The following is a 23,118-nucleotide window of genomic DNA, read 5'->3' on the forward strand; positions in this document are numbered from 1 at the left end:
AGCCACCTTCCTTGGAAAGACTCTATACATGATGGGCTTCTGGGCATCCATTCTCTCAATTCACTATTCCCTATCACAGATTCCAGCAAAATATAGAGCCAAAGCACTTCACCCACTCTTGAAATGACAGAAGGTAAATAAATCACACACAAGGAAACATCTTCCCATCAGAAAGAAAACTCAGTGGTGTAGTTTACCTAACAAGACAGAGAAATCTCTGTTGTTGGACACATCAGTAAAGAGATGGCAGTCTTCTGGCAAGTTATCTTGTGAGGAGAGAGTTATCTGCAGTGGATTACATTCTGGGAGAATGGATGTTCTATGTGATCTCTTGAGACTCTTCCACACATAGTTCCTAATTTTGCAATAAAAGTAGGAATATCTGAGTACTGTTCAAGCAGCCATTTAAAAGCTATGGTTAAATTGCATTAGAGCTGAGCACTTGGTAACAAGTTGCTTAACAAAAGAAGTATGTTGCCACCACCTACGGCCTGGTTGCAGGTTGCCTTTTAAATGCAAGCCTTTTCCCAGATCCTTTCCCCTGCTTTGTAGTGCCTGCTATGACTGCAAACATGACAGGAGAAATAGCAGGAATATTTGCCATACCACTTGGAATGGATAATATTCCTTTCAAGTCAGGGAGGCAATTCAGAGTAGTGAAGCAAAGCATGTAATTTCTGCAAAATATTAGTGTAATAACAATGAAGATTTGAGGGATTGTGGAGACTCGCACTTAAAACAGATGTAATAAGGAATTACAAATGGACCACATTGAAGGTAAACTTTCAGTGAGGGGAATGGCATTGAAGATTCTGATGTTGCACAAATTAAAAATAATGTGCTTCAGGAAATAGGTTTGGTAGCATTCAGATTACTCAGGAAAATTCCAAACGCAATTTGTGAAATTAAAATGAAGGGTGCTAAACAAAAGCACCAAATGGGGAGTCTGCTATTACTGATGAGATCACAAGGGAAACATTTGTTCCCTGAAAGAAATGATCAGTGTCTCACTGGAGGAAAGGTAAACAAAAGATGAGGTGATAGAAATTCTTGATTCAAGATGTTTAAACTCCCCTGACATATCCAATAAAATAAGAATGCAATGCAGCTGACTTGAATTAGTTGCAACTGGTGAAGTTCTTCAGTTGGTCCATTTCTGCCACCAGGTGGATTCAAAACTTTGAAAACTATCAAAATACAGAATAGATTAAAGTCCATCAAGTTTTATAGAAAACAGGGAGCCACTACAAAAATGCAGCTGTTAATTACAGAGGAATCATTGATATTTTAAATAAGCAGAAACAGAGTGATCAATGCAATGTGTAAATGAGTTTTCTGTGTTGGTAAACAAACAAGGAATTACCAAGCAAAATGAACAGGGTCATCTTTCAGTATTTACTAATTACAAAATTACATAATCAGACAATCAAAGTCTGTCCTAGTCCTGTAGACAATGTAAAGAGGAAGTAATAGAATTTAACAGCTACTGATCGTATCAATCAACAATATTTTTAAAACACATTTTTCTCCAACTTCATTTGTCTAATAAAAGGCATATCTCAGTCATTTTAACCATTGTTAGACTCTTTTTTTATAGCTATGGTTATAAATCTGAATATCTCCAAAAGGAGTAAACATACAGAATACAGCTTTGATAGAATTAAACATAAAACATTTGCCATGGTATGATGACAAGAAATTACCAACAGGAACTTTAATAACAACTCTGAATTCTTTAAATCTTGCATCAACAGCAAAGGATGTTGAGATGTGTTTGTCATATGATGTAATTCTAAGAATAAAGACTGGCTGGAAAAGGTGTCAGCTGGTAATTAATGACAAGCACATGACAAATCTTTAATAAAAGCTATTCCTATGGATGACCAGTTTCCATGCAAAAGCAAACAAGATCACAGTCATAAAGCAAATATACATTACCATAAGAAAAGTTGTTTTTTATGTGATTCTTTTACACATGCTATATAATGTTAAAATATGTATGATATATTATGTTAAAAGTAAACTGGTGACTGTTAGAATGTGTAATTACTTATAGAGTCATTAAGTTTCGTTTCAGTAATGTCAGGTATGAAACAAATTTACTGAACAGATGCTGAAAGTAGGACTTGGTAATATGAGATGCAGAGCCTGAGCTGGTAACTCTGAAATGAGAGTCTTGTACCCCACTGCTGGGTGTCTGAGGTGTCTGAGAAAAAAGGCTCACACAATCACCAGCCATTACTCTGTGTCCCTGCCACTCCACACCTAATAACACTTGAATGGGCTGGCCAATTCTTTCATTTGAATTGCAAAACAGTAATACATGCTGGATGAGTCTAAGTGATGAAGAATCCAAAGTTAAATCAATTTTAACAATTTGAGTCACAAAATTATTTGCACTGGATTAGACCTCAAGAGGTCATCTGGTTTCCACTGATGACGTGTCAATGGGTAAATTCATTTTTTCTAAGTTAAAAAAAAATTTCCATTAACTTGCATATTTATATGCAGAGCTTATGCTTTGTATCAGCTGACTGACCAACTAAGACACATGTACTAGTATTAACATAGCTCTAGGTGAGTCATAGCACATACCTATGCTTACCCAGATGGGATGGCACCCTGGCAAGTGCTGCGTGAGTTAGGACATTGAATTGAGGATACAGAACACAAATCTGTAAGAAAATAGCTTTGAACATTATATTACTCATGGAACTAAATTGTTGGCCTGAGGCATAAATGTAAGAACTGAAAATAGTATGACTTATTAAATGGGCTACAGAACAGTAGCATAACATCTAATGTAGGTAATCTTCTAATTTCAGCTTAAAACACCACGTTTCATTTACTTTAAAAAGCAATTAATTGTATGGACATTGTTTCTATTCTAAAGGGCCCACAATCAGAAGGTGAATTTCTGTGCAGAGTTTGAGATACTGCTTGAGGGGAAAAATGTTTATTTCTAAAAATGAAAGCTTCTTCTTCTCATTTGCAAGGCTGATTTTCTTTCAGATCATGTATTCACCAGCAATTACATGAAAGTAATAGACTCAAAGAAAACACCACCCTCTACAAATGCTGAACATTTTTCAAACTTCTGATCAAGACTTCTCTCCCTTCTTCAACACTTGCATTTAAATCACAAATCATAGTTCTACATGATCTCTCTCAGACTTTATTACTCTTCAAAATCTGATCATCTGACTCTGAGGAGGGATTTTATATATCTGTTGGGAAGCAGGAAGGCCCCTCAGCAGAAGATCTGTACTTGTTTTTTACAGAACTGTTCTGCTTTCCTCAGTGCAGGCAGTGGGATCACATGGCAATTTATCTGAGGATGGAACCTGATGAAGATACCATCTGTTTCTTCCGTACTGTGTAACTGGATCAGACTCAAGTATGTAGCAGCTGTGGGTGTAGCTATCTCTATAGACTGCAGCTGATGCTATCCAATACTTCTCCAGAAAAGTTTAATCAGGATGAGAACTTCTTTGGAAAGTCAGTTAATTGTCAGGCCTTCTACTGCTGCATATAGGAGAACACCTTAGATCTCCTAGATGTAGTGTCCTGTCTTGACATGCTCGTATGAACACTCAGGAGGAAGTCTTCACTGAACATCAGCAGCATTACAGAACACGAGTTTGTGCTGTTGTGTAGAGTGTTTCCACAGTAATCTGGACAATTTTGTTGCAAGAGTTTCTCACTTGTGTGTTCCTTTGCCCAGCAGGTTGTCCTCTGTCTTGAACTGTCTCTGATGTCACTGGATCCCAAAATGCTGGAACACAAATGTGCCAAACTATTACTGCTACCAGTAGCTATTTCTGCTGAAAAGCTGGTGAGGCTTAAACTTTACTCTGACTTGTGTTTTACAAGACGACAGAATTTCCAAACACCACGAAAAATAGCTGTGTTTAGTAAGTATCATAGAAATCTAGTTATTTTTTTATGTTCTAAAGTCTGCTAGTATTGGTGTTTACTTTCTGTTTTAGCTTCTGTCCCAAGTCTGCCTCTGTTTCAGCATACTTGGTTGCTCTTTTGGTAACCAAACCCAACTTTTTTAAGATGTTCCTTGTCAAAGGAATATTTAAGTATGTCTATACCAGAATCAGAGCTGTGACTGATCCCTGCACAGACTTATACAAGGCAGCTTTAACAGAAGGATGTTGGATATTTAGAAAAGTAAAGCTGAAATAGCAGGGACATTACAAACAGAGAGACATACTGTAGTTTCTGTGGTGAGTCTAGCAAGTGAATTAAAAGGCAATAGACATCCCTGAGAGAGAGAACAAATAATAAAGATCTCTAATTATTCATGGTCTTCCCTGACCTGTATGAAAGCTGGGCAGAATGATACATATCATAATGTCTTGGGGAAAAAAATACAGTGTGTTTATAAATATAAATTACAATTTATAATTGATACTTCTTATTATTGTAAACAAAATAAAGAGAGCAATAAAGATTAATGGAACAGGAAAAGGCAAATTCCCTGTCATTTCCTGAAGGTATTGCCTTGATTGACATCAAATTCCTAGTCTGGTAAGTCCTCTTTGAAATCACAAACATTGCAAACAAATCCTGATGTTTTCTTGGATCAGTGCAGATTTTTGTCATATTAATACATTAAATTTACCAGGTTTGAGCTAAGACCTCTTGTGTATTGGCTAGAAATGTAACACTTACCCCATAATCATGTAATTGAGCCATTGAGGTCCCTTACTCAATATATACTTGGCCTTTTAGAGAAAAGTATTTAGAAATTTTACAATCCAAACTGTGACCAAAAGACAGCATTGGATGTGCTTACAATGAGTTTGTTAGGCTCATCTGAGCCAACATATATGCAGTGACATAAACTCTGCAGAATCTTGCATAGGTCAGATTGCCTGGAAATGTACTGGAAATACAAGTGACTCATCAGTGCTCAATTTTCTTCCCTCAACTACAGAAAAAACAGCTTAAACATTTATGGGATATGCCAAGGATTACACATGAGAAAGATAAGAGGTTGCAGTGGGTTGATGTTAGCTGTCAGCTGGCCACCACAGCTGCTCTATCACTGTCCCTCCTCACCTTGATGGAGGGGAAGTAAATATGATGAAAGACTTGTGGGTCAAGGTATAGACAGGGAAAAATCACTCACCCGTTACCATCATAGATAAAACAACTTGGGGACGTAATTTTAATTTATTGCCAATCAGATGATAAGAGGGAATAAGAAATAAGGACCAAACTAAAGACACGTTCCCCCCACCCCTCCCTAATTATTGGGCTCAACTTCACTCTGATTTTTTCTACCTCTTTCCCTTAACAGGGGAAGAGGGAATGGGGTCTGCAGTCAGCTCAACACAGATTGCTTTGCCACTTTTTCCTCCTCACACTCTTCCTCTACACCCGTGTGGGGGTCCCTCCCATGGGAAACAGTCCTTCATTAATTTCTCTGACACTAATCATTCCTACAAACTGTGGTCTTCAACTGCCCCAGTGTGATTCCCTCCCACTGGGTGCAGTACTTCAGGAATCACTGGGCTCTCCATGGCTCCAGCCCAGGCTCTCCATGGGCACACAATTCCTGCCAGCAAACCAGATCTAGTGTGGGCTCCTCTGTCTATGGATCCATAGGTCCAGCCAGAACCTACTCCACTGTGGGCTTCCAATGGGGGTTACAGCCTCTTTTGGGCATCCACATACTCCAGCTTGGGATCCGTCACAGGAGGCAGATGGATCTCTGATCCACCATGGATCTCTATGGGATACAGGGGCACAGATGTTTCACCTAGTCTTCACTACAAGCTGAAGGGGAACCTCTTCAGTGCCTGGAGCACCTCCTGTCCCTTCTTCTTCACTGGCCTTGGCATCTGCAGAGCTTTTTCTCTCTCATCATTTCACTCCTCTCTTAGGCTGCTGTTGCTATTGCATAGTTTTATCCCCCTTCTTGAATACATTATGAGATGAATGGCAGAGATGCTGCCACTGTCTCTGATGGTCTTAGCCTTGGGCATGGGCAGGTATTTCACAGAGCCACCTAGCATTTGCTCCATCAGACACAGGAAGCTTCTCACTGAGGCCAACCCCTGCAGCCCACTACCAAACCCCGTATAAACTCAATATAGAGGCCAAAAGCTTAGTGGTCTTGAATGTACTCTTTTAATCCAAAAGACAGTCCAGAATTCTTCACATAAATAATTTTCCATACATTCAAATAATTTTAGCACAGGCCTGGTATGGTCTTGCAGACAGAGAGATTGATCTATCAGTGTATCAGAGATAGAGATGACACCTTCAAAATATCTGGACTGTTTTCTTGTCATTCGTTCCACTGATTAACCAGAAGGCAGACTGTATTAATGGCCATAGGAGCTATAATTTCCATTTTTAAGATTTGTGTAGGTATTTTATCTGCTGTAACTTGATGGCTGTTCTGTGGTTTGTGGCTACCCCTCCTAGTTCCAAATGTTCTTGATTGAGTTGAATTGTGGATGTGGCTAAACATATTGCTTCCTCTTTCCTTGAGTAATCTCTTTCAACACTCCACTACAGTCTTGATACTGCTGCAGAGATCAATACACTGTATTCAGAGCCAAGCAGACATCTTCTTTATAGAGAAATATTTTAAGATTCCGCAGGAATTACTTATGACTGCAGTTTTTTACTCTTGTCCTCAAAGAAAAAAAGACTTTTGAAAAACGTTTTTATAAAACTATTTTTTAAAATAATAAGATATTAAGAACAACAAAAAGTATTTCTAATGCCAGAAATATTTATTTCATTTTTATACCTAAGATAAAAAATTTTTTCAAAGACAATTTTGTATTTATCAAAGTTTAAAATTGTTCTTTCTGTCATCAGGATAGTTTTCTGTATCACCATGTACTTCCATATACAATATAAGAATAGTGTTTCTGTTAAACAAACAAGTTGACAAATTACTTTGTAAACCACTAGAAGAGCTGCAAGAAATACCACTCCCAAACAATCCAGCTTCCAAGAAAGGGGTCTTCCAATTTTCTCTCTTGCTGAAAAATATTTTCTATCTACCACAAAGACTACTTGTATCTTTAATGCAATTTAGTAAAATTCTTACTACTTAAGAGTGAAAACTAGTTAAATGGCACCTTTAAGGGTTTTGCATCATCTGATCTTACAAAGAGGGATTCTTGAGTATTATCAACATTATATTAAATTAATTCTGCCTTTTATTTGTACAGAGAAACTGACCTTGCCAGTGTATTTACTTGTTTTACGAGAAGGGAAAAGATCAACTTTCATGAACCATTATTTTAAAGGGAAGGAAATTATTTATACTTAAACTACTGTGCTCTCTCAGCAGTAAGCAAGCGATTACATTACACATTCAGTTCATCACACATTTGTAAAACTTACCATACAGTTATAATTCCACATGTTCTACAACTGCAATAATACTTGGTTGCAGAAAGTTCCTCAGTTTAGAGCCAGCATAAATACCCAAAGTATACAGTTGTGCTCCATAAAATGAATGGGCTATCACATGCACTGTAGCTATACTGGTACTGCTGTACAATGCAAATCCTTGTCCTTGGAAACTACCTGAAATGTTTTCAATCAAAACATTTCAATCAAAGCTGTTAGGGATGGGCACTTCCAGAATCTCAAGTGCAGATACAGCTAGAAAGTATGCTTTCGGGTGGGTATTTCATTGCTACTAAGACATCACAAAGCCAACAGCGCTTGTATGCAGCTAGTTTCTTGTCTCACTTCACACAAACAGAATCACAGAAACACCATTAAAACTTTTGCCAGAATAAAAGAAGGACTCCAACCAACAACAAATAGATGTTGCTATTTGTCTTGCCCACACTAAAATTTGAATCACACTATCAACAGAAAACTACTAAAATGGCTTGTCCAGCATAGCAATGTTAAGCACAACACTTAACAGCAATTTCAGGACACCTAAACATAGTCCTGATGCTACAGTTCTTTGAATTACCTCCCCCTTTCATCTCAATTACCAAAAGAAAATGCATTAACTGAGTTAATTAGTTAACTGAGACTCTATAGTTTTGTATTCAGGCAGAAATCACTTTTCTATAGCAGGTGTTTGGAATTGATCAAACCTTAAACCAGGCTTCCCAGATGAGGCCTTGTTTCTCATGAACATTTTGTACTAAAGCTACTTTATCTAAGGTGGTCAAGGATTCAGATCCAGATGGGTATAATTTCAGCGCAGCCTGCAGCATGCTGCAGAAATCACAGACCATGTGCTGGAATGCTTGTATAAATACATACAGGAATATTTCTATTCCTGTTCAGAACATCAGCATGCAAAAGACAATTTAAGCAGCATTAGATGAGATCACTTTGCAAGGGTTCAGGTTAATCAAAGCATTTACACCTGGCAATTACTAATCCACCTCACACGTGCCAGTACACATAGATGTGCAGTTCCATAGGATTTCATTCCATGGCCTGTTCACGTTTTGCATTCATTATGCATGGATCTGGCTAGGCAGGTCACCTTTTCTGCCAGATTTGGACTCTTCATTTTCCCTGTTCTCCCAACACTAGCCTGAACTGAGATCACATTGATAGAACCAGCAAACAGAGGCTCAGGGAAATGATACTGCTAGGGAGAAAAACCAGAAAACTCCTGGAAATTTGCAAATCTACTAGTTGCATTATCACTTGTTCAAGATTTTATTAAATATCACTGCCCAGGGACAGCAATGACTCAAAGTACTCCCTACCTTAGTGCTCCCTACCTTAAAAGTTCTGTCACTTGACCCACTTCTTACAAAGAAATAGGACATCAATTGAATTCCTAACTTTACATTTCAGCTCACTAGTAACAGGACTCTTGTGGCCCTCTCTCATGGTTTGACAGTGGCTGAATGCCAGGCACCCTAGAGAGCTGCTTGCTCACCCTCCCCTGCAACAGCTGGGCAGAGGAGAGAGAAAAATTTAACAAAGGGTTCATCAATTGAGATAAGGACCAGGAGAAAACACTTCAAGGGCAAAACAGGCTCAGCTTAGAGGTACAAAGTGAGTTTATTGCTAACAAAATCAGATGGCAATGAGAAGTAACATAAGCCTTTAAAGAGCACCTTTTACCCCCAACCCCTCCCTCCTTCCCACTGACAGGGCAGGGAGACAGGGCGTGGGGGTTTTGGTCAGTTCATCACCCGAGGTTTTCTTCTGCTGCGCAGGGGGAGAAATCCTTTCCCATTGAGGCCGTGGGGTCCCTCCCACAGGACACAGCTCTCTGTGAACTTTCCCAGCATGGTTCCAATCTCACAAGCAGCATTCCTCCCAAAGTGCTGCAGTGGTCACTCTTCCGTGGGGTGCAGTCCTCCAAGGACAGGCTGCTCCAGCCTGGAAGCAGGGCCCCCTCTCTCCATAGAGTCTCCCCCTGGACCACAGCCTCCTCCAGGCATCCACCTGCTCCAGCATGGGCAGCTGGTGAATCTCTGCATCCCCCATGGATCCCCATGGGCTGCAGGGGCACAGCTGCTTCACCATGGTCTGCACCATGGCCTGCAGAGGAATCTCAGCTCCAGTGCCTGGAGCACCTCCTGCCCTCCTTCTGCACTGACCTTGGAGTCTCCATGTTGTTTCCTTCACATGTTCTCATCTCCTCCTCTTCTCTGGCAAGGAAAAACTGTGCTCACTTTTTTTTGTTTTTCTTTTTATATATGTTATCACAGAGACATTATCAACACCTCTAATTGGTCCAGGCTTGGCCACCAGCATGTCCATCCACAGAGCCACCAGGGATTGGTTCTGCCAGACATGGTGGAAGCTTCTGGCAGCTTCACACAGAAGCCACCTCTGTGGATCCCCTGCTACCAAAAACCAGGCTGTGCAAAACCAGCACACCCTCAAAAAGTTTTGGCTCTATTAACATAATAAGCCAGCTTGTTGCTACTTCTGAAAGCCCTCTTGGTAAGGTAAGCACGCCTCTCAGGCATGCAGTTTCCATGATAGTGGCAGGATTTCCATGTGCTGCAGTGTCACACTCTCAGCAGCAGCATGGCAGCAGCAGCAGTTTCCTTTCTCTCCAGAAAGTTTTGGGGTTTTTTTCGGAGACACTTGGCAGTAGTTCTTTCAGTGGCTGCAAACTTACCATCTTTTTAAGACATGTGAATCAACAACTCAGGTGGATTGAGTGCTACCTAAACCACTTTTTTTTTCAGTGGTGGATGGTCCAGTACATCCCACCACAAACTGCAAGCAATCTAGGTCTTTTAAAATGAGGTTTTAATTTTTGCTGGTTTATTCAGGAACAATCAGTGATGTTTTGAAGAGTTATGGATGTTCCCCAATACAGAAGCTGCTATGAAGGCTACTCAATGCTTATTGGTAATGTAATTTTAAAAAGTTATTTCCTTGCAGGTCCCTTTCTGTAGGGGTACAATTTTAGCAAAGTATGACAGCTATTGAGACCTGATGCCATGGCTTTTCTGTGCCTGAAAAGAGGCTTATCAGAAACTTGATTGTGGCCAAGTGATTCCAGACTAGTTTTCAGCCAGCTCCTAAATGTGACATTTACCTAGTTCTTGCTTTAAATCATACCAGTTTTCCCCTCTGCAGTCTGAGAACAGCCAGAAGACCTCAGCCTCTGCACTAGTGTACCTGAAACAGACCAGGAGTCTCATCATTTGTCTGATGAAACATATTCGATCCATGTTAAATTTTCTTAAGCCTGGACATGTAGAGAGAGATATATATTGCTGCATCTTCACTGTTTTTTCTTTAACACATTAAAAAGACAAAGCTGGCCTGCTGATTACATCCCTCGCATATAATTTTTTTTAACAGAATAACATAATCACAGAAGAGTGAGGGTTGGAAGGGACTCCTGGAGATCACCTAGGCCAAACCGCCCACCTACAGCAGTTGTCAAGCAACACATCCAGATGAGTTTCTAATGTCTCCACAGCGGGAGACTCCACCACCACCCTTTATACTTAACAGAAAGATACTATATTTTCTCCACCAATGTATTCTTTGCTTGCTTGAATGGACACTTCTGGATGGGTTATAATCAAATATTTTTCACACCATTTCACAGGTGCTTTGGTCTGATGCCTACATTTACAGTAATAGGGAAGAATACTGCAATCCAAGATGTACAGAATATGTTGCCCTTAACCTTAAGAACAGAGATAGTACATCTTTGGGATACTGAGCCATTGTCCCCTCCTTTTTTCTAACAGCTAGAACTTTCAGAGACGTAACCTCTATTCTCCTGCACACACGAGGTTGCTTGGTTAATGCCCAGAGAATGCCTGAACTGCCAGAGGCCCTTCTCAAATACTTCAGCCTCCAGGGACAGGATGATAGTCAATACAGTAACTTTAGAAAAAGGTTGTGACTCATTCTGCCTTTCCTGGCAAAGTCTAATGAAATTTTTTTATTTCCTCAGCGTTTCCTCTAATTTGGAGCAGGACAACAATATCACCGATGGGCTGTATTTGGCCCAGCTGAGATGAATTTAATTTTCCCTACAGGAGCCCTCACAGTGCTGTGCTTTGCACTGGTAGCTACAGAGATGTTGATAACACACCAGTGTTTGGCTTCTGCTGTACAGTACTGGCACAGCACCAGCATTGTCTTCCCAACATTCTGCTCCCTGGGGGTAAGCAAGATTTTGGAAGGGGACACAAATAGGACAGCTGACCTGAACAGACCAAAGGGGTATTTAATACCATAGGATATAAAATATCATAAAGCATAAAAAATGTAAAATCTAGCAAAAGGAGGAAGAAGAAGGAGACATTTGTTATTTATGTTTGCCTTACAGAGCAATGGCTACTTGTGCTGACGTCCTGCTTCCCAGGAAGTGGTCTGACCTCACTTGCTGATGTGACATAATGAATAAAATCTTGGTATTTTTCCTTGACTTATGTGCATAGAATCTTTAGCATTTGCTTAAGTAAAATGCTCTCAACTCATAAAGTGTCTTCCATCTTATTCTCTGTCCCCTGTCCAGCTGAGGAGGGGGAGTGATCAAGTAGTCGGTGGCTACCTGGCATCCAGCCAAGGTCAAGCCACCACAGCTCTTTTTGGCTTCCGATATGAGGCAAGACAATGGCAGTTTATATCATGCATGCTATCATTATAGTGGTTGTTATGTAGCAAGCTCCCCTGCAGAACACTAAGTTTGTTTGTGTTCTGTGCTCTGTAAAGAGCTGCTTTATTTTGTGAAGTTTAGGAACACGTTTACACAAACAATGACTCTATCCTTTGCCCTTACATTGATGGCTTTGCCATGCTGGGGGAGCTATCTTATGGGGATGATGAGGGAATACATCTCAATTTCTCTGACTATGATTGATGTAGATGGTTTTATTATGCAAGCTCCTGCAGTCCTTGTTCATCCCCACAGTAAGCTGTTTAATACTAATAATTAATACTGCTAGTATATTACGGGATTTGGGTAATCTGGTGTTGTCCTGATGTAATGGAAAACAGAAGATGCAACAGTTAAATGTGCTGAAGTGCTGCTTCCCAGGAAATGCCCAGACATCAGTTGCTGCTGGTGAGTAGAGAATGAAATGTCTTTTTCCTTAGCTTGCATGCAACATTTTGCTTTTGCTTCAGTGAACTACCTTATTTGAACTTACTGGTTGTTTTCTGTCCTACGTTTTCTCCTTTTTCAGGGGAGAGAAAAACTGAAAATGGGGACTGGATAAAGCATCATCCAGCAAAGGTCAAAGGTCACCTACCATATCGGCCAATGCATATTGTCCACCAATCTTATTTTTGATGCAAATATTTTCAGTTTGTTTTAGTTAGAAGTATTTTTGTTCACTTGTACATAAGGATAAATGGGATATCCTAAAGTGCACCAGGAAAGAGCTTCCCTTGAGCTCAGAATCATTCAAAACAAGCTTGTGAGAATTGTCTCTCCAACCACACTGAAACCTACGTGTTTTGCAATAAAATTGGCAACCTGGGAAAGCACTACAGACACTGAAAATTCCCAAGGTGTGAGTACAAAACGCCAGGTCTCAGTGCAGTTTCCTTCAGTTATAAAGTATGTAACTGCCTCAAGACAGCTATTTCGGAACATGCCCTTGTCGCCAGGACTCCTCACAGAAGCTGCACGCTATTGCAGACTAAACAGGAGTGCACGCTCCTTTTGCACGGCGTGCCGCTAGGCGCTCCCGACGGCTATCTTTAAACTATTTTGCTTCAATGGCCAGTCAGAAATAACGCACAAACAGCCACCGAACCACTCTCGCCCGACGCCGCCTCCCTCTCTCCGCCCCCGCCGCTCCGTCCCCTCACAGCCCCCGCCGCACCGCCCCCTAGCGGCTCCTCCGCACGGCGCAGCGCCAGGGGCCCGAGCGGCCGCGCTGGGGCTCCGAGCGAAGGGGCGGGGCGTCGCCCTACCACGCCTACCGAGGTAGAGCGAGCGTGGCGGCTCCGCGGCGCGGCCGGGGCGCGAGGCTCCGCCCGCCCCTCTCCGCCAATGGGGGAAGGCGTTGCGGGGGGCGGGGCTGCAGCAGGCCGCGCGGGGGGCGGGGCCAGCGCGGAGTTGCCGCAGCGCCGCCGCTTGTAAACAGATCCCGCCCCACGTGACGCGCGTGCGGGGCTTGCGCGGGGGCGCCGCGCATTGTCCGCGTTGGTGACTGGCGGGACCCGCGCGGGGAGCGGAGGAGGCGATTCCCGTCCGCCCTTCCTCCCTCGTCGCTCCGGTGGGGAAGCAGCGCACCCTCCCCCTTGTACCCCGGCCGCTAAGATGGCTGGTGGTGGGCGGTAAGGCGGTGCGGGGCTGCGGAGCAGCTGACGGGACGGGAGCGCGGAGGGCGGGCGGCGTGTGCCCGTGTGCGGAGTCGCGCAGCGCCATGTCCGCCTTCGCCCTGGAGGAGACGCTGGAGGCCGACTGGGTGGCCGTCAGGCCGCACGCCTTCCAGGAGCGGGAGAAGCACAAGTTCGCCTTCATCGTGGCCTGGAACGAGATCGAGGGCAAGTTCGCCATCACCTGCCACAACCGCACGGCGCAGCGCCAGCGCAGCGGCTCCCGTGAGCTGCGCCGCGGCGGCCCCGAGGCCGGAGCCGTCCCCAAGGCTGGCGGCCCCGCGGTGCGCAGGGACCCGGGGCCACCCCGGGGCTGCGCCCATGCCCGGGCCGAGGCGCTGCCCAAGAGCCCGCTGCGCCCCAAGGGCAGCCCGGCGCGGAGGCCGCAGCGCGGCCCGGAGGCGGCAGGTGCCGCCGAGGAGATCGAAGTGCTGGAGCTGGGGAAGGAGGACGTGGCCGCCGCGCTGTCGCTGCCGCCGCCGCCCTCGCCGCCTCGGGCGAGCGAGTTGAGCGCTCCCGACGCGGAGCCGGTGGGGGAGGAGTGCAGCTGGGCCGGCCTGTTCTCCTTCCAAGACTTGCGGGCCGTGCACCAGCAGCTGTGCTCGGTGAACTCGGAGCTGGAGCCTTACCTGCCTGCCTTCCCCGAGGAGCCCTCGGGCATGTGGACGGTGCTTTTCGGAGCACCGGAACTATCCGAGCAGGAGATGGACGCTCTCTGCTACAAGCTGCAAGTTTACTTGGTTCACAGCTTGGATACCTGTGGCTGGAAGATCCTTTCGCAGGTGCTCTTCACCGAGACCGACGACCCCGAAGAGTATTACGAGAGTCTGAGTGAGCTGCGACAGAAGGGGTACGAGGAGGTGCTCCAGAGGGCCCGCAGGCGCATTCAGGAGGTGAGGTTGCTGCGTGTTGCAGATGCTCCCACTTTAGTGTTGCATTTAGTTTAATCTGTGCCATCTTTTTTAGCCGATTTTGTTCTTGTTGTCCTGTTCCTTAGTGACAAAAATGGGGCTTAGCCTTTCCAACGTCCCTAGGGTCAGGATTTAAGGAAGTGCAGATTTCCCGACTCCGATATCGGAGTGTGTGTGGCTCAGTACTTTTTTCCGTGCAGTCAAATGTAGATGTTTGTAAATAAATATCCGATGGATTTGGCAAGGTCTTGATCCCATATTTTTGTTATTGCGTTGTCTTGCGCCAGGAGGTGTTGGGGGCTGAATATTTTTCTGTTAAATGAGAGCAGCAACATGTGGTGTTTATTTTGATAGTGCAGTTTAGGCATTTAAGACCAGAAAATTCCAGGTTCATACAGTGGTGCTGAATCTGGTATTTATATAGCAAGATTATGTTCTCCAGTGGAGTAAGGGGTAAGTACAACTTTTGTTCAGCTGAGATGTTCCTAGAGTTGGAATTTAAAGAAAAAAGCAAGCTGTCTGGTCCTAGTGGGTATTTGCTGTGTTGGTGTTGGTATTGTCTGTCAAGACTTGGTTGTTACAGGACACTTCGTGTCTTTCTTAAACCATATACTGTTCTAGACAGAGTAGTTGAGGATGCCCATCTAACTAACTTCTAGCATCAGTGTATGAGAATTTTTGCTTTATCGGCCTTCGTGGACTGTATTGTATGAGGACCCAGATTTCACAGGTATAAAATGAGAATTTTACACTCGTTTTTGTGCGTTTTGTGGCCTTCGTCCGGAATATACCCGGATCTATCAAGGTGTGACTATGAATATGAGTCAGGCTACACTGTGCTTTATTTTTACAAACATCATCTTAGTTCTGTTGTGGATATAGGTCAAGTTTGGCTGCTTCAGCTACCCACGTATATCCTGCCAATATTCTTTTGCAAAATGTGTGGTGGTAATTTTTTTTTCCTTGATGGAGTGTGAGTATATCCTCTTGCTCTCTGATGCATAGTTTTGAGTCCATAGAATTCATGCCAAGCTTTTCCTTTGTGACTGGAGTTACAGAGTATGAGAAAATTGTAGTATCCATGATGTAATCACGGTAAGAACATCCAAGTGTAGCATTGCCAGGTAGTTTAGTTCCAAACTGTTGTGTTAGGGTATATAATTTTGATTTTTTTTTTCATGTCTATTTCAAGGACTTAATTAAATCTTGCTATATGGTCTACAATTGGCAATTTTTTTGATAAAATTCAGTGTAGAAGAATCAGTTTGATAAAATTCAGCAGTGGTTTTAATCCACAGACTATGAAAACATATTGTCTTTCACTGGCTTTTTAAGCTGTATGAATGCTTGGGAACGTATGCTTAAATTAGATTTAGTTTTCAATTCAGCAGTTTTTACAAGGAGCTGTGCAGGATAAGAGGAGTTCGTGTTAAGCACATGGAATTTGGGAGCTGGATACCTAACTCGAGGGATGTGGTGTTTTTGAGGAAATACTAGTTAAGAATTACTGAGCAAGAGCTACTTGTTTCTGGGGGAATCTCAATTTCTATTTTGCCAGTACTACTGGCAAAAATAAATTGGTTCTCTAAGCTACATAATTTTATTCTGTGTTAATGTTCTGAACTTGGTGCAGGTAAAATGGCAGAGCCTGTGTATGTATTTGACTACTGTACAACCCTCCTTTCCCATGATAATTAGTCTGGTAGTGTACCTAAAGTCAATACAGCTGTACTTCTGTCAGTTGTGTAAGTCGATCCTCCTTTAATTAAGGGTAGTTCATGTTTAAGAAAAGAAACCAATGGAATGACCTGCTCTTTCCCTCTTGGCTCTCGGGTTTCTCTTTTCCTTACCTGTTAGGGGTTTGCTTGGTCTACAGGAAATGTCTTCCTTTAAGCAAATACTGATGCTCCTTGTCATTGCAGTTCTAAGGAAATGAAGCAGTGGATGATGGGCACTGCTTGGTATTTTTGAAGTAAAGATTTTTGTACTTTAGAGAAAAAACATGCATTCAGTAGGTTATCTCACATTTTACTTTTCCATCTGTGCTGGAATTCTGTCAGCTGATAGCAGGAATGTTGGATCCAAGGAATTTTAAATAATTTTTCAAATTCTTACAAGAATTTTTTGGAAAAAGAGGAAGTGTGTGAGAAGCATTGGTAACCAGAATGGTATCTAGGAGGAAATGTGAAGCGTCTTCATTAATGTAAAATTGTGCAACTCCCAAGATTTTGACTTAGCATCTTAAAATGTGACTCTGTAGTTTATACTTATTTAATATATCTCTTACATTTTCTAGGACAAATTCCTCTGTGCAGTTAGACTATTACTTGAGAAATGCTTGTAGTCTCTGTTGATTTGTATTCTTAAGTGAGCAATCAAACCTCATGTTCATTGTTTTAGCATCCCCTGCTTGGACAGTCATTGCTTTCCATAAATAACACACAAGCCAGTTTATTTTCACAGCAGTTAGTAATCGTTGCTTTTTGTAATAGTAATTTTTATCTCAGTCCAAATTTTAGGCCTTTAATAAACCATAAGAATGTTGCAAGTAGAAACAGATCCAAGATGAGTAAGTACAATAGTTGTAGAGGAGCTGTGTGACCTGGGATTAATTTCTTCTGCCTGATTTGCAGTTTTGAAATAACATTTCTTTTATTTCTTTTCAAATAAAACTTAATAATTTTGAAATAGTTGAGGAATTTATTTAAAGTAAAAACTAGTTCAAATAAGTTTATACCTCTTTAAAAAAACCTTCAGGTACTCAGTTAAAAGATAAAAAGATATTATTTCAACAGAGAGTATACCATTGAATCCTTTTTTGGGATTCCAGCTTCCTGGACAGTATTTCCAAAATACTATACTTTGTGTCAGGAAGGCAGAAAAAGTTTGTACTCTTGGTCCTGCCAGTTGCCTGTTTATGTTCTTCCTACATAGAGAAGAGTTTTTCTAGATTAAGTGTAGATGTTTGTAGATTTCTGAGTTTAGTAATATCAGTAATGGTGCTGTATCTCTTTGTCCGTTCTGTGTTTTCAGAAGGCTGAAGGTTGTCATGTTTTCCTGAATAAAAAATGTTGTTAGTGTAAACTGTCATCAGGAGGGATGGGTGGCTTAGTCATGCCCCAAACATATTTCATTGTGTGCTCTTGCATAACAAGTTGACTATGTGGGAAATCTATCTGTATATTACATGTCTACTTCAGCACCTTTGAAATACCAGCTTCTGGGAATGTTCCTGTTCCATACAGCTCTTAGTAGACCAAAATTTGGTCTGTAGCCCCGGTTGGGTGAAATTTATTGGATGATAGTCTACAGGATCTTGAGCGCCAGGTATAAAACTAATCAGAAGCTTGCTTTGGTGTTCTTTTTGCTTTATAACTTCTATGAATTCCAGTGTTTGCAGTCTTTGTCCAGTAGACAAAGACTCTTTTGTATCCCCACGCTGTGTGTTTTATTTTACATTTTTTTAAAATGTGAAAGTTCAAACACTTGTAAGTGCCCGATTAAATTCTGAAGTAATTCTGAAAGCATCTTCTCTTCAGTGGCTGACTTTAGACTGCCATGAAAGTGAGGAGCTACTGCTATTTATAATCTCCATCTCCTGTATGGTGATGTATTTGCTAAGCATGAGAATAATTCTGCTTGGTTTAGTTTTCCTTTGATTCAAAGAACTAGAAAGGTGAAGGAAAAATAAATCTATTTTGTTACAGTAACAACTTGTATGAGAAGAAAATGTAGCATTTTTTGATGGAAAGGTATATGATCACTTTATTTCTTTCATAATCAGATTTTTTCTATAAATGACTTTTGTGTGTTCTGAATGAATGAAATATGCTTGTGAAATTAGAGGAAGTGGCAAGGAATTGGTTCAGTTACATATAATGGAATTTTACATTTGTTACTTATCAACATGTATTTCTTCCATATTGTCACTCATTTCTGTTACAACAAAAAAGGTATATATTATCCAATAACATTTTGTTTTGTTGAAGCTGTTCCAATATTTTAGTAATCAATAATATTCAGGGTTGTCTCAGTAACTAGAAGAATTTCATTTCATTGTTTTTGGCTGTATGCATTCAGTTCTAAAATAAATGTTTATATGGTAGGTAGTGGGGCACTATAACAAAAGTGGAAGTTTTCCAAATGTGAGGTGACTGGATGCTGTTCAGTGATCTGCATCTAGACACAATAAGATTTGAAGAGAGTTTCAACATCAGAATCAAAGGTAATGCGAAAGTAAATATAAAACATGACAAAAAAGTATTCCGTGTTCCAGTAACATATAAAAAATGTTAGCAACAGTAGTGTTTCCATCGAAACCAATGTAACATCTTTCTATGCAAGAAGAAAGAATAACTTAATATTGTATATGAACTGCAGTAGTTAGGTTTAGAAGATACATAAGGTGTTTCAGGAGGGAACAGAACACTGGTTTGAATTTAACATTGGGAGCACAGAAGATTAAAATAAGATACTGGGGATTTTTTTTCCTATTGGTATGAGGAAAGCAGAGTTAAGGCTAATGCTGGGCATTTGGGAAGTCCAAGCTAGTCTTGTTGGAATGCTTTTTTCTGTGTTTATTATTTGTAGAGTTAACGCTTGTTTCCACTAACACGGTTTGGATTATAAATGCATTGTAAAGAAGCTGTTTAAGTGCTGAACTGGTACTGTAAGTTAGTACTGACCAAAATATGTCAGCAGCTGTAGGATAAACTCTGTAGAACTGGCAGGTAGCCTCCAAGCTCTTTGGAGACCCCTACATGATATTAATGCTCTGGCTGGTCTTGGGCACTTGCTAGAGCAAGTTGACAATGAGTACTGCACCTGTACCTGAAAGTCAGAGTGGCTGAAACAGTGTACATTTCCTCAAAACATGGGAAACTTATATGTTTTAAAAAGAAAAAGGCATTGACTTAAAAGATTAGATCATTCTTGACAGAATTTAAATCCTAGATGAAAAGTAAGGTGCATTCTGTGCAATATAGCAGTATTAGTAACCCTGGTCTTAATTTTTAGACCTGAAGACAGCAGCTTGCAAGTCTAGTAATTAATTTCCTTATCCAAATACCTGAAAGAGAAAACCCCCCCCCAGAAATGCAGTATATGGTCTTTTTAACTGCCTAACGTGGGATTGGGGAACCATTTATGTCTATTACTTGGGGGAGTACTCTGATGCTGAGACCATTTAATTTGATATTCCCCTAGTTTTCCTAGATATAAATTTTCCTCTGTTTTTTGTTTAAAATTGTTGGTATGTATTTGTAGTATTTTCATATGACAGAATATTTTGAAGAGGTGCAAACAATCTATGTAAGATACTCCACTGTGCTGCTCAGAATTCACAACTTCCTTCATTTCTTAGCCTTTAGAGATTATATTAGGTTGTACTTTCTTTGTGCTTACCCTTGTCTTGTGTATTTTTTCTCATTTTTTCCTACCATTATTTTCTTTGTCTTCAATTGGATGCCCTCCCTTCAAGTAAATGATGTTTTAAACTGCTTTCTTAAGCCAGTAACATTTTTTTCCTCTCCTTTTCTGCCTAGCATAGTATTTTTACCCCGGCAGGTGTTGAATTTGAAAGCAGATTCACTGTCATAGTTTAATCTCTTTATTTTTCTGTAACATGACAAGACACTGTTTGCAAATAGTCAGGGACGGTTGTGCTTTACATATGTAAATATTGCTACCACAAACCTAAAGAAGGCGGTGAAGAGGCAGAGATTTTTGGAAATTGCTGCATTTTTTGGTTTTGAGGCTGTGCTTTTACATTTATTTTTTAATATTATTGGAAACATAGCATTGCAATGCACCAGGATATTGCTGTTATTGGAGAGGACTTCTGCTGAATTGAGGGCGCAGTCCAGCTAAAGATATATCTGCCAAACTATTTTTGCAAGAGATGAAAACCTTGTCATTAGAAATATGGTAGAGAGAGAAGGAAGCTAGGACAGGAGGAGATGGAAAATTATATTCTAAGGATACAGAGCATCTGTGAGTTAGTCAATATATATATGTATATATGAGAAGACAGCTTCCCTGGCAAGCCAGGCTTTGGACATGATCATCTGCAGCCATTCATTGTAGATGTAAATAGAACGTGGGTGATATATCCTCATGACACCACTCACCAGTTAGAAAACCTTGGGCAGATACTGCTTTCAATTCAAAACCTTTCAGTGGTAAGACCCTGTGTCTGGGTTTCTTTTCTATCTATGCTTTTCCAGGTGTGGTGTTTTTGTAGGAATATCAGATGTATGTCTGTGAGTCTTTTTGATTACTAATGACAAACATTACCCATTCAGAGAAATTTGAACACTTGGACTTTTTTTGTTAAGGATTTGCTTCTGGAAAGGTCTTAGAAAACACTTCCAGTCTTAGAAAACACTTCCATTCACAGCAATCATTGAAATTTTTTTTAAAGGACCTTGAGTACTTCTGATTTCTTAATTAAAAATTTGGATTGTTTTATGTATTTATATACTGTTACAATACTTTCCAAAATGTATTTGTGGCAATTGGTTCTGACCTTCTTTTGGAAAAATGCTGTGATATTAGTGTGAGGGAACTGGATGGGTTTGGGTTTTTTTCTCTGAAAAATGTTATTTAAATAATCAATTAGCATTTGTTTGTGGTGACTTGCAGATGACTTATGTGACTTTTCACATAACAGTACTGCATCATGACTTGTTTGAGCTACTTTAGGGAAAGGTTGTTGTAAAAGATTTTCAATAATTTAGAATAATAGATTGTTATGTTAGGAGGGACCTTACTGTGTTTTCTAGTTTGACCCTATGCTTAAAATACAACTAGTTTTGATTAGGGCTTGCTTTTTTTTTAAAGGAAACCTGAAATTTAAAAAACACTGTGTTTTATATCTGTTGAAAGGAAATATTTAAAAAATGAAGAAGAAAAAGAAGAAATGAAAAAGATATGAATGTATTAATTAAGTTGTGAAAGTTTTGAGGGGTAAAATCTATAGATTAGTTCTAGAAGTTTCTAATTTTGTAATTTTTCTACAGTGGAAATAGCCTTGTGACTTCAGGTCCAAAATTCTTTAGCCTTCAGTAATGCGTTACTTGTTCACTATCATATGTCAAAATTTTAAATTTTAGCATGTTGTCACTTCAGAGTAGTATAATTCAGAAAAAAAAATCATGTATGGGAGGAGGTTAAAAAAATCCCAAACTACTTGCAATATTGGAGGTCTTCTGGAGGAGTTGAATGAGTAGGTAAATGGTGTGTATAATTTCAAATGTGTTTTATCATGCTGCTTTATTGCACATGGATTTTATTTCCCTTAAACGTTTAAACTGAGTATCCGCTCCCATTCATTTCTCCCTAAGAACAGGAATAAAACCAATTCAAACAATTAGCACCACAGAATAAAAGTCTGTGTTCTCCTGGTGCTAATAGAAATTGCTTTTGCCTGAAATACTGTTCTGGTATGAAAGTGATATAGTAGCTTGTAATTTACTGTATTTGCTGTTAAGGTAGGAGGAAAAATATGCATGATTTGGGATCTAAGGATTTTCTTCATATCTTATTTAGCTTTTTGTTCTTAATAGTGGACTGTAAATATGTTCTTTCTACTGGGCTTTTTTTTGGACTTATTCAATTTTTAAATAAAATTCCTATTATTTCAGCTTGGAAGCTTTAAAAATTGCATTTAGGAAGGCAAAATGCTATTTTCTTAGGCCTGCCTTTCCATGATTGCACTGTAGTATAAGGCGCCATAGAGGCTGAACTCTACCAGCATTGAAAGAATTCACAGAGGGCCATTTGAGTTACCTCTCATCTGTCACCCAGGCTTAAAGGTGGTTCATCATCTATGTTGTTGAAGGGAGCTGAAGAACTGGATCATCAGCTTGCTGGCGTTGACAGGGGGGGATGCTATCGCTTTCTGTCCTCCCCCACGTCAGCTTTGTGTTCCTTCCTGTTCTGCTTCTATGTCCTTTCAGTATGCTGATTCAACTCAATAAACCTCAGTAAATTACTCCTAGAGAGACCACAAAGTAGTTTTTTGCCAGACGCTGAATTAGTTTGTTGAAGGATCTGAGAAATACTAAAGACAGTGAAGTGGAAAAGGAGAGCATTAGGAACATGGAACTGGAGTAGACTGGGAAGAAGAGGGGCAAGAGGGGATGGGAAGAGGAATCTTCTCTCAATGGGAGCAAGCTATTGGGTCAGCTTTAAAAAGTAAATTCACCCTCACAAGTACTTAGAATCTGGTATTGTCGTAAATCTTTTCCTGCTTTGAATTCAGTTTTTAAAAGTCTTAACAGTAGACTTATCAGACATTTGAGAATTATTTGCTACCATGCCAAATGCACTGTAAAACTGCTAAGAGTACTAATTCAGTGCTGCTGATCTAATTCCCATGAGCTGACTTCACAGTGAAATTGATTGTACCTCTTTTTTT

The 23,118-nt window shown here is 40.6% G+C and overlaps 1 protein-coding gene across 1 annotated transcript in view; it reads left to right on the plus strand.

Annotated features, from left to right (window-relative positions):
• The first annotated feature begins 13,635 nt into the window (after window positions 1-13,635).
• JMY (junction mediating and regulatory protein, p53 cofactor) overlaps window positions 13,636-23,118 on the plus strand; it is a 65,977-nt gene continuing 56,494 nt past the window's right edge. The window contains exon 1 of the mRNA XM_059492065.1: window positions 13,636-14,681. Within this exon, the coding sequence (XP_059348048.1) occupies window positions 13,836-14,681 (846 nt within the window). The 5' untranslated portion in view covers window positions 13,636-13,835. The remainder of the gene's footprint in view (window positions 14,682-23,118) is intronic.

Source organism: Ammospiza nelsoni, chromosome Z, assembly GCF_027579445.1.
Source record: "Ammospiza nelsoni isolate bAmmNel1 chromosome Z, bAmmNel1.pri, whole genome shotgun sequence".
In the NCBI taxonomy this organism is placed as follows: domain Eukaryota; kingdom Metazoa; phylum Chordata; class Aves; order Passeriformes; family Passerellidae; genus Ammospiza; species Ammospiza nelsoni.